The sequence below is a fragment of the Lactuca saligna genome, chromosome 2 (genome assembly GCF_052625555.1).
Source record: "Lactuca saligna cultivar CGN05327 chromosome 2, ASM5262555v1, whole genome shotgun sequence".
Taxonomy (NCBI): Eukaryota; Viridiplantae; Streptophyta; class Magnoliopsida; order Asterales; family Asteraceae; genus Lactuca; species Lactuca saligna.
Window position 1 is genome coordinate 94,076,020 of NC_136418.1, and position 10,293 is coordinate 94,086,312.

Below are 10,293 nucleotides of genomic sequence, written 5' to 3' on the forward strand. Positions count from 1 at the left end.
TCATAAAAAACCCAAAAAACGGTAAGATTTTCAAACCCCCAGCCACCTCACATACACTCTCTCTCATCGGAGTATTTCTACCGAGTCGTCGAGCCGAGCTCGGTTCACCGAGGACGTGGCCCTGTTCACCGAGCACGCGTTGGATTTACCGAAGGCCTCACCGAGCCACTCCGTCAAATCTAAAACCATCGTCATACCCTTTAGTCTTATATATATAAGGAAAATGTTCAAGGTTCAACTATACGATGATCAGTGGCGGATTTAGGGGGGTTCCGGGGTGGCACTGGCAACCCCTAAATTTTCCGGCTGCAGTGGAAAAATTTTCGAAAATTTTTAAATTTTTTATTTTTTCTACTATCGTCCAACCCCTAATCTTTCCGTGCAATCCTTATTATAAAATCTTGCGTCCGACCCATAACTTTCATAACGTAGACCAAACAAGCAAACGCATAACTTTCGTTTCGTTGACCACAACAAGCGAACGATAACTTTACGTTGACCACATCAAGTAAACGACATCGTACAGATGAAGCATATTGATCCACATCCACATCGTATGAATTAGACTTAACGCCAAAGTACATTGGAGAAGATCTTTTTCTAGGAGCGTTGACGTGGCAAAATCTGCAAACACAATAAAGACCATTCCAGGTTCCAACAAAGTTCACTTTAGACCTATCCACCTCCACCTCCACCTCCACTGTTTTTCAGTGACTCTTCTAGCTCTTTGTCTATATAACGCATATACGTACATGTGCTTCAACAAATTGTGCGTATTTTCATGTGGGTTTTCTCATTTTCTCAGTTTCCTTACTTTTCTTGAGAGAGAAAGATGGCTCTTGAAGTCGTAAACGATGGTTATCGACCCTCTGAATACGAAGACGATGATTACAATGGGAATTTCGCTAGTAGGAAAATGGAGGTATTGAACAATTTCACCGGGGAAATCAAGAAGAAGAGGAAAAGGAAAAGGAAAAGGGGAAATTGTGATTCTCAAGAAAATTCAGAGGACCCTTTAGTCGTATTTGGTAGGGATATCATGTTAATGATACTAAACCATCTCGACGCACGCAGCGTGGCACTATCACTTTTGGTCTCTCGTAGCTGGCATGGAGTCGCTTCCAGTGATGCCATCTGGTCTAAAAAGGTACACAAAATCACAAAATAGTCGATAATTGTTGTTGTTGAAGCTTTTTTGCTTTTTGGGTTTATCGATATTCCATCAATCTTGAATCTTGATAAGATTGTAGCTTGTTGTGAGTTTAGTACAGGGTTTGGAAGAAGCGAAGCTTCTTTGGAAGTTAAATTTGGAATCTTTTTGGTTTCCTACATTCGAAAGAATAAATCCCTTAATTGATTGCGAATACAAGTTGAGTTATTGATAGAATGAATAATTTAGGGTTATCGTGATCCATTATATGCTTTGGGATAAATTAAACTAGTGTCTGCAATTAGAGTTCAACCTCTTCTCAGGTTACGTGAAGAAGGTGGATTGGTTAAAACTTTTACCTAATAATAATCTAATTATCTGCATCTTATTCTTGTGGTACAGAATCAAGAAACTTATATCAAGATACTCAAATACACAAGAAAACATTAAAAGGAATAGTGCAAGCTGAAGAATGCAATGCTTCGTAAAGATGATGTTGAAAATAAAACTTAAATGTTGGTGAGTCACAGTTAATGGCTAACAACTTTATACCTTGGTTTACTATTATTCTTTCATGGGTCACTTATGTATGATCTTGTATGGCTTATATGTAATCTAATTCTTTGGGAACTCAATTCACTTCTCATGGTTTAATTTGATTAGGATGGGTAATGAGAAAGATGAGTTAATAAGTTAGATTGTGTTTTTTCCACCCTATTGTCAATTGAAGGCATACACTGTAACTTCTTTTTGTAAGTTTGAGAAGAAGAGAAACAACAAGCTCTGTTGAGTTGTGGAGTTTGATGGTTGCTGAAGGGACCCTGTGGTTGGAATCTTAGGCCCAAAATAGTATGAATCTCATGTGTTTGTAAAAACTAGTTGTGTGAAACACGTAAATCACCAAATACTCTCTTTTTTGTACCATAATTTGTGTGTGTTAGTGTGTTGGGTATTTGTTTTCCCCCTAACAAGCTTTGTGTAAGTGCTAAGTTATAAGATTTGGGAAATATTCATCGTGAGGTTTAGCATTCACTTACTTACAAGATATAATGTAAATAGGAAGTGAGTGCTAAACCTCAAGATGAATATTTCCCATTTTCCATATTTTCCCCCATTTTTTTCCCATTCTTCTCCAACCCTACCCTATTTATTCCCCCATTTTGGAGGATATGAAATTATGAATAGTATTGCACCATATTTGGTGTAATACTATTCATATCCCCCCAAAATGGGGATGAACTTTGAGTTGTCGGTTTTAGTCTCTCGTTTTATATAATTATACATTTCTAGTTTAATTTTATTTGCTAACTATAATTTGAATATGATATTTAATATTTACAATATTTTGTTATAAGTGAGTTGGAGATGATATAAGTTATCATGTGACCCTATTCTATATAAATAAATTGTAGTGGGGGTTTCACTACGGGACCAAGGACAAGCTAAAGTGATAAAACACGAGAAAGGGTGTTGGATAATCAACATGTGTTTATACCATTCGCGTTTGATATTTTTGGTTTCCTTGCATCAGGGGTTGTGGAGGCTTTTAAGTTTGTCAACAGAGTCCAACTGGTCATACATAGTAATGTTGAGACCCCAAGATCTATGGATGTAGTTTTTAAAATAATTAGTTTTGGCAATCATAAAGGTTTAGGGGCGAAGTTTGTTATCCGTTTGCCTTCCATCTCGTTGTAAAACGTTTGTGAAGGATTTGGATTGAATACCAGAGTTCATTGGGTTTTGAGTTGTTTGATACTCATCCTTAAGTTGGAGCAAAGATGTTAATCGCCCCCAATGGATAAAATATATTTGTGCTTTTTGTTGCGGTTTTGTGAGAATGTGAGCAAGCTACTAACTTAAAGGAGATGTCACTATCACATAGTTAAATATCCCAATGCATCTCATATATTGGTATGGATCCTTAATAGGTTTTCCATATTTAGGAAGAAGTTTGCACACATAGTAAACCACACTAGTGTGTGAATATCAAGAACATACCTTATTGAGTCAAAAAGAAACAACACTATGTCTACATAGATGATCTGTTAGTGAGTGAATTTATTTATTTTAGAGTTTTTGGTTTTTATTTGTCATTGTATACGGAATATGTTTTAGGACTTGATCAAATAGTTTGTTCAAAGTTTATAATTCCTCAGCAAGTTCATTTATTCATTTTTAAAGTTTATAAATAAGAAATGAAGTTAAATTTTAAGTTATTCATATTCAACTCCCTTTGTACAAGAGAAACTTGCACTAAATAGTAAATACACACCTTTCACTTTGTAGTTTGAACATCTACATCTGAAACAAAATAATATTCTTCGTGATCATTGCTTTATAAATCCAAAATGTTTTTATTCATTTCTGATCCTTTATGAGCACAACTTGTATAAACATCTATATTGATTGAGAAGAAACTTGATTTCTTGTTGACAGTGTGAAGAGTTATGGGCTAGCAAAGCACATCTACCTCGTGTCTCCCAAACAAAGGGATTGTCAAAGTTGGCTGCTTACTCCCTATCAATTATGGATGCAAAACGTGTATGTTTCTCTCTTTACTTCTTTCTTTTTTTAAAATGCAAAAGATAGCAATGTACTTCAGTTTATTTTTTTATTATAGCATCATACTTTCATTTCTTCCTATTACAGCGTTGTACTTTACAAATCTTAAAATTGGGTAGATTTTTCAATGTACAATGCCCTAATAAGAACAAAAAGAAAAAAAAATGTTGTAATAGTTTAATGGAAAGAAATGGAAGTAGGATGATATAATAAACAATTAAATGGAAGTACTTTGGTTTTTTTCTATTTCAGAGCCGAATCATGAAGGAAGACTTGTGGGATCATGCTTGGGAGTTTCACTTTAAAAAGGTTTCATGTGCTTTTTATTTCCTGTATTATCTAATATCTATTCTTGTTGACTTTTAGTATAGGATTAATGTCATAGAAGGGTAACCAACTATTGATAGGGCATTAAACATCTAATATGTTTCAAATTGCACCTTTGGGATCAATTTTAATAGGGTGAAATCCTACAGCGAAATTTATTCTAATTCTCGGATCAATTTTAACAGGGCAAACATGTATGCAATCCTACATGGCATCCGACCCTGTGAACATGTTGGCAAATTTGTTCATATTATGTCCACGTGGCATTGAGATCAATTTTAATAGGGTGTACCCGTATTCAATCCTAGGTGGCATCCAACGTTGCACCTAGCAAAATTTGTTCATATTTTGTCCACGTGGACTTCTATTTGATTTTATTTTTGTAGAGAAAAAATGACATGTGGATGCCATGTCAGCACCACCACATGGACATAATATGAACAGAGTATATCAGCAGAATGCCAAATTGATCCCAATAGTGTAACTGAAAACGCGTTACATGTCTAGTGGCTTATCGAGTCGATTTAAATGATTGGTGACTTAGAGCATCCACAATATGAGTTTTTTTAAGCCAAAAAGCTCTTCAAATTAATATTGAGAGAGAGAGAGAGAAAGAGAGAGAGAGAGAGAGAGAGAGAGAGAGAGAGAGAGAGAGGAGCTTTTTCAGATTAAAGTTTTTTCAAGTTGCTTGTTAATTGACAAGCTCTTCCCATAAAAAGCTAAGTGAAAAAGCTCTTCAATTGTGGAGAGTGGAGATAAGGAACTTTTTCATTTGAAGCTTCAATAAAAAAGCTCGCCTATTGTGGATGCTCTTAGGGGCTGTTTGGTAAATCGTGCTGAATGCCAAACTGAATGGTTCCAACCTCTTAACGGTTAAGAGAAGGCAAGCTTTCTTAACCGTTCAGAGGCGGTTCCATGGTTTTTGGTTCATTCGGAGGATGAACCAAAAACCAAACACATTGAATGAATGCTTGAGCATTCATTCAGAGGTTACCAAACAGCCCCTTAGACAACATAAGATGAATAGTTGGTTGCCAATTTAAGACATTGGTATAAAATACATTCAACTTATGAGATTCACAATCACCGCCGTATTGCTGCCAGTCAGCACCAGAATTCTGGCGGAACTTGGATCCATACTGGAAAGGAACAGGCAGACCAATGCGTCGCTACTTTCATCTGGATGGAAGTCAAACTGCGGATCCTGGTGACAAGGTGTGGGGTGGACATGAGTGTTGTTACTCCATTGTTACAAGTTTCTTGGCAGATGGGAAGATTAGGAAGCATTATGTTAGGATCAACAGGTGGCCACAGATGTTGATTTCAAGGGGATGTGATTGGGGGTGGAAGATGTCTAATGAGCTTTTCTGCTACTCGAGTGTTCCAGATGCTGAAAAAAAAGGTGGCACTGGTCCTTGTTTTGTTTGATAGTTTGTGAGATTTTGTGTTATTTTGTTGTTTAAATGTAGTTGAATCTGTTTGTTTGGTTGATAGTGATTGTGAATTTGTGTTTGTTGGTAATGTATGAATGTAAAATAAATAATGATTTGCTTGTTAAAATAAATACTCCATTGTTTCATTTTTTTTCTACTTTCCCTAAGTTTGTTTGTAAGTGGATTTATAGGTGATCAAAAAGATTGTTGAATTCTACGATCTAATTAAGTTTTCATTTTATGTTTACTGTCATCAAAAGCGTATAGGTAATCAAAAAGTTTATTATTTCAATTTGATGTTGTTTATAGGAAGGAAGTGGTAAAATTGATATAAAATGGATCAGAAGTTGAGAAGGGAGACGAACATAAGGTAATTTTTTTACAGAACTTTGACACTTTACTAATCTCATTCAGCCCTGATGTGAAATTGATGATGTCTACCATTTTGATTCCCTTATTACATGAAAACAATGTTTATCTTTTAAGTTAAGTGAGGGAAACTAGGAGCCACAGTAGTTTTTGAAATGACATCTTTTCCTTTGAGAAGATTAGTTTGGAGCCACATGATTACACTGTTGATCTCCTTTTTATAGGTCAAAATTTTTGATTTGCCTATACTTTTTTTTTTTTTTTGCAATTTTCAGTTCCCATTTGTGACTTTTGATAGTAAATAATAAATATAATTTGTGATTTATTGTTTGTACTTAAATACAATAATCATCATTTCGGTTTTAATTTGTTGCTCTCTAATGTATATGAACTTTCTTTAAGTATAGAGAAAGTTTGGGGAAAATGTTAATGTTTGACTTTTAATAATGCAATAAACACGGACCGACTATAAACTATACAAACTACTTTATTCAAGTGTTTGAGGAATCTCAAATATGACATTTTATAAATGTCAAATTTTTAAAATTTTCTTATGTTTTGATGTGAAGTTTCAATTGCTATAATTTGTTTTTGTTTAATTTGTTTTGTTTATTGTAACCTACCAATCAATTTTCAGGTTTTTTTTTTTTTTTTTTTTTTGTGTGTGTGTGTGTGTGTCTTGTTAGGTTGTTAACCAATTTTAGGGGATATGCCTCTTGGTCTGTTGAGAGGTTGGGTTTTGACTCTATCAAATTCAAACTGTTTGATGTAACTTGGTCCAAACTGTTTGATATGTCTCTTACTTGATCTCTTACACGCTCATATTCAACTAACTTAGTTAGCCCTGACTTAATCAGCACATATCAAACAGCTCTTAGTTGATAAATAACTGTTTAAATGAATAAAATTCATCCAGTTTTTCTATAAAAAAAAAAACATAGGTGTTTTCAGGTAAAAAACATAAAATGTAAGTGTTTTTCTAAAACTTGCCCCATTAAATACTACACAACCAAACAAACACCATCATGGATACAAAAATGGTGCAGCAAACTACACAATTACAAACCTTCAACAACTACTCATCAAGATATTAATAACAATTCAATTAATTGAAAAGAACGAAAACACCAACAATTTATCTTATCATATAGCATGGGGCCATAGGCAAGCTGCCAAGTACCAATACACTATAGATATAGCAAGTATCTTTCTGGTGTCACAACAAAAGGTCAAATCTTGACCTAATAGTCAAAGCAGCACAAAAAATCACAAAATACATCGCATTTTATTTTCCCTTTATGATAAGACCATTATTTTAGGTTGATTACCAGACCTCAGGGCGAAGTTCACCGGTGGCAGGAGGCATCCATCTTCCAGAGTTATAAACACTCTCACCAACTTTCCACCCTGGCACATCTTTCATTATCCGTGCCTCTTCTTCTAAATATTTCCTCCATTCTTTCACAAATCTAATCACAAACCAATCAAAATCAATTTTTAACCAAAAACAACAACAACAAAAGAGATGACCATTTCGGCTTGCTCACCTTTCATCCTCTTCTGCCTGTAGCATTGGCAAAATTGCCCTTCGGGCAGCATACTTTTCCTCCTTTATTGCCCTACATAAATCAAAAAGATGCAATTTATATAATGATTGTAGTATTATATATATATTGTTCCTGTTTTAAAAAAAATAAATGTATACATTTGCATATTAATAGAGTTAAACAAGTCTAATACTTTTATAAGAATTACTTGTACAATAGAACTATAGAAGGATAGAGACAACAAAGGGGAACATTTAAGAAATGTTTGTTATGGAAAAACAATACAAATTTTATTTTTAAAAAAAGTTGGAAATAAGCAAGCAAGCACACAAGTAGCTTAGAATTACCACAAGACAAGCAACAAGTACATTAGGTGGAAGGTTTTAAAGAGCAAAACACCTTGAAATTTTTATACATGTTAATGTTAGCTAATCTCTGAGCAGTTTGGCCTACTTACATGTAGATATAAGATTTCAAAGGAATGTTTTCAACTATGACAGATGTTACAAGAAAAAATGTATTAACTATTTTGCATTAAATGTTTATGCTAAAGAACCAAAATCATAACTACTCACTAAGCTTAAAGCTTACGTATATATCTCAGAAGGAAAGGAATATGGACCACATGAAGTAGTTATTGTTTTAATTTTAACAAAAGTTTTAGATGTACTATAAGCTATAAAATATATTTTCTCAATATTCAAATCACTTTAATATATTTCTTATCTTTCAACCCTAAACTTCTCAATTCTAAAGTAAGTTTCATCATACCAAAATAACATGTCCCGAAATGATTCTATACAATAACTTTGGGATTTGCAACTTCTTGTAATGGCAGGATGTTAAAAGAACAATTGAGTCAGATTTGCTGGGAGGCGGGAGCCATTGGAGATATAATTTGCTTGGAGAAGACTATGATTCAAAAACAAGAACACAAGATTTCAATTCCTGAAAACTCAGAAGTTACAATGGGTTTTTGTTACAAATTTTGTCACAAAGAATTGCAATTCGTAGTATTTGTCATATGCAATCATCATTTTTTTCTAGTAAACCAGGTACTCGTATCAATAATCAATCTCTTTGAATGTGAACACCAATAAAAGATGGAAGCTAGCTCTGGAAGTAATAAGCATCTTCTCGTGTATTATCTATCCAATTTCTAAACCTAGAAATGATCGAACAAACTGTTTCTGAAATTCATAACAGATCTGATACAATTTTAGTTTTCGATCATCAATTAGAATGCTACCTACCTTTAATCGCAGTTCAATTAGATACTAGATGCTTGAAAAGAAGAACAAGGGGTTTCCGGAAATCGAGATACTTACCTACGGATTTTGTTGCCCTTGCCGACCTCGTACATACCCCAAGAGAAAATGCCGAAAGTAGTGAGGAATATGGCGACGGCGCTGGGTCCTTTGGACGGGATCCTCCGTGCGTACCTGACCGGCGCAAAACCGCCGGGAGGAGGACCGTCTTGGAGAAGTGGCATGTCTTTGACGCTCGCCATTCCTGGCTTGTTCCTTATGAAGGCCTCTGTCATCTTTCTTTGCTCACAGATTTGCCTCTCTTTCTCCAAACTTTTGCCAAAATACACGAACCTGTTGAACTGGAGTTTTGGAAAGAGAGAGTAGAAGTTTTCACACAAAACGGAGAGGCGGAGGACACGTCTAACTTGCGCACATGTTAACGCTAGCCCCGCTAACCTGCGCATGTAAGTTTTGCTCACTGATTTAACAATGGACCCTTTAACAATCTATCAATAATAACTTAATTTTTATACTTGTACATGTTGCAAATTTGTTTAATAATAACTTAATTTTTATATTTGTCTCTAATTAAAGACATGTTGCAAGTTGAAACAAATTGAAGGAAAAGTTTTGAAAACTCCTTCACGCGTCGATTTCGAGATATTATGAATAGGGTTGTAAACGAAGTTAATGAATACGAACGGATAAACGAACGAGTTTTTTTGTTCATGTTTGTTCATTTAACAAATTACATTTTTTATGTTTTTTCATTTATATTCATGAATATAAACGAACGAACATAAATGAATAAAAATAAACAAACATAATCAGACATATATTAACATATAATATAATAATATAATCAAACACAACTAAATATATATGAACATAAAAGAAAATTACATGATTGAACATAAACAAACGTTCACGAATGAGATCATTGTTCACATTCCTCCATTTAACCAAACGAATAAGAATTTGTGTTCATGTTCGATTTATTAAATAAAATAACATAAACAAACTTCCTGCCGAACGGTTCGTTGAATGTTCAGTTCGTTTACAAGCCTAATTAGGAATATTTATTATCTCATTAAATTCAAAACAGAGAAATGTAACATTTTAATCTTTATTATTTGGTGAATGTAAGTACATTGTGCAAACTTATTATCTCATTAAATTCAAAAAAGAGAAATATTACATTTTAATCTTTATTATTTGGTGAATATATGTATATTGTGCAAACTAAATTTTTGATAAATATATGTCATTGAAAATGATTATATCATTGACATTACTATAAAATAATCTCTATCTCTAATATACATTAAAATAGAAACCTAAACTCATCAATGAAGCAATAAGGGTCACTAATTGTATTTCATTAATAAGTTTTTTCATTTTAGATAAATTTGATGACATCATCTTAACAAAAGAAGAATTCAAATACCATTTCTTTTGAACAATACTTACGCAGCTCTGCAACCTCTCTATAGTTTCCAAACTCAGATTGCATCTGTAACCTAAAATCATAGAAACCTTAACCCTAATTTGCTCAACTATTGTAACATGACACCATCCATGCCTTCTCTGTCGATGAACTCTATTATTGCTCGATTGAACTTAAACTATTGGTACTGATCTTACATGTAACGTAT

At 33.8% G+C, this 10,293-nt stretch overlaps 2 protein-coding genes and 1 long non-coding RNA gene across 4 annotated transcripts; 2 read left to right on the forward strand and 1 right to left on the reverse strand.

Annotated features, from left to right (window-relative positions):
- Positions 1–560: 560 nt before the first annotated feature.
- LOC145031199 (uncharacterized) lies at positions 561–5,629 on the forward strand. Of its 2 annotated transcripts, none has more exons than XM_078979715.1 (4): positions 561–1,147; positions 3,587–3,691; positions 3,965–4,021; positions 4,225–5,629. In XM_078979715.1, the coding sequence occupies exons 1-4, from the start codon at positions 833–835 to the stop codon at positions 4,264–4,266; spliced, it is 519 nt and encodes a 172-aa protein (XP_078835841.1). In that variant the 5' UTR covers positions 561–832; the 3' UTR covers positions 4,267–5,629. The 2 variants fall into 2 exon arrangements, with proteins under 2 accessions (XP_078835841.1, XP_078835840.1); XM_078979714.1 differs by having other exon boundaries at positions 599–1,147; positions 5,144–5,629.
- A 38-nt stretch (positions 5,630–5,667) lies between these two features.
- On the forward strand, positions 5,668–8,980 carry LOC145031202 (uncharacterized). Its single transcript, XR_013676869.1, has 2 exons — positions 5,668–5,842; positions 8,227–8,980. It is a non-coding gene; the product is annotated as an uncharacterized LOC145031202 (long non-coding RNA).
- Positions 6,930–9,117, reverse strand: LOC145031200 (NADH dehydrogenase [ubiquinone] 1 alpha subcomplex subunit 13-B-like). The gene is made up of 3 exons (XM_078979716.1): positions 8,717–9,117; positions 7,389–7,460; positions 6,930–7,310 (listed from the first exon to the last, which is right to left on the reverse strand). The coding sequence occupies exons 1-3, from the start codon at positions 9,100–9,102 to the stop codon at positions 7,166–7,168; spliced, it is 603 nt and encodes a 200-aa protein (XP_078835842.1). The 5' UTR covers positions 9,103–9,117; the 3' UTR covers positions 6,930–7,165.
- Positions 9,118–10,293: the final 1,176 nt, after the last annotated feature.

What these genes read in the sequence shown, in the direction of transcription:
- LOC145031200 (XM_078979716.1), bottom strand. Translation starts at nt 9,102, where the DNA reads ATGCGCAGGTTAGCGGGGCTAGCGTTAACATGTGCGCAAGTTAGACGT. An exon ending in AAGGGCAACAAAATCCGTAG is followed by an intron (nt 7,461 to 8,716) that starts GTAAGTATCTCG and finishes TGATTTATGTAG; the next exon opens with GGCAATAAAGGAGGAAAAGT. An exon ending in CAGGCAGAAGAGGATGAAAG is followed by an intron (nt 7,311 to 7,388) that starts GTGAGCAAGCCG and finishes GTTTGTGATTAG; the next exon opens with ATTTGTGAAAGAATGGAGGA.
- LOC145031199 (XM_078979714.1), top strand. Translation starts at nt 833, where the DNA reads ATGGCTCTTGAAGTCGTAAACGATGGTTATCGACCCTCTGAATACGAA. An exon ending in ATGCCATCTGGTCTAAAAAG is followed by an intron (nt 1,148 to 3,586) that starts GTACACAAAATC and finishes TCTTGTTGACAG; the next exon opens with TGTGAAGAGTTATGGGCTAG. An exon ending in CAATTATGGATGCAAAACGT is followed by an intron (nt 3,692 to 3,964) that starts GTATGTTTCTCT and finishes TTTCTATTTCAG; the next exon opens with AGCCGAATCATGAAGGAAGA.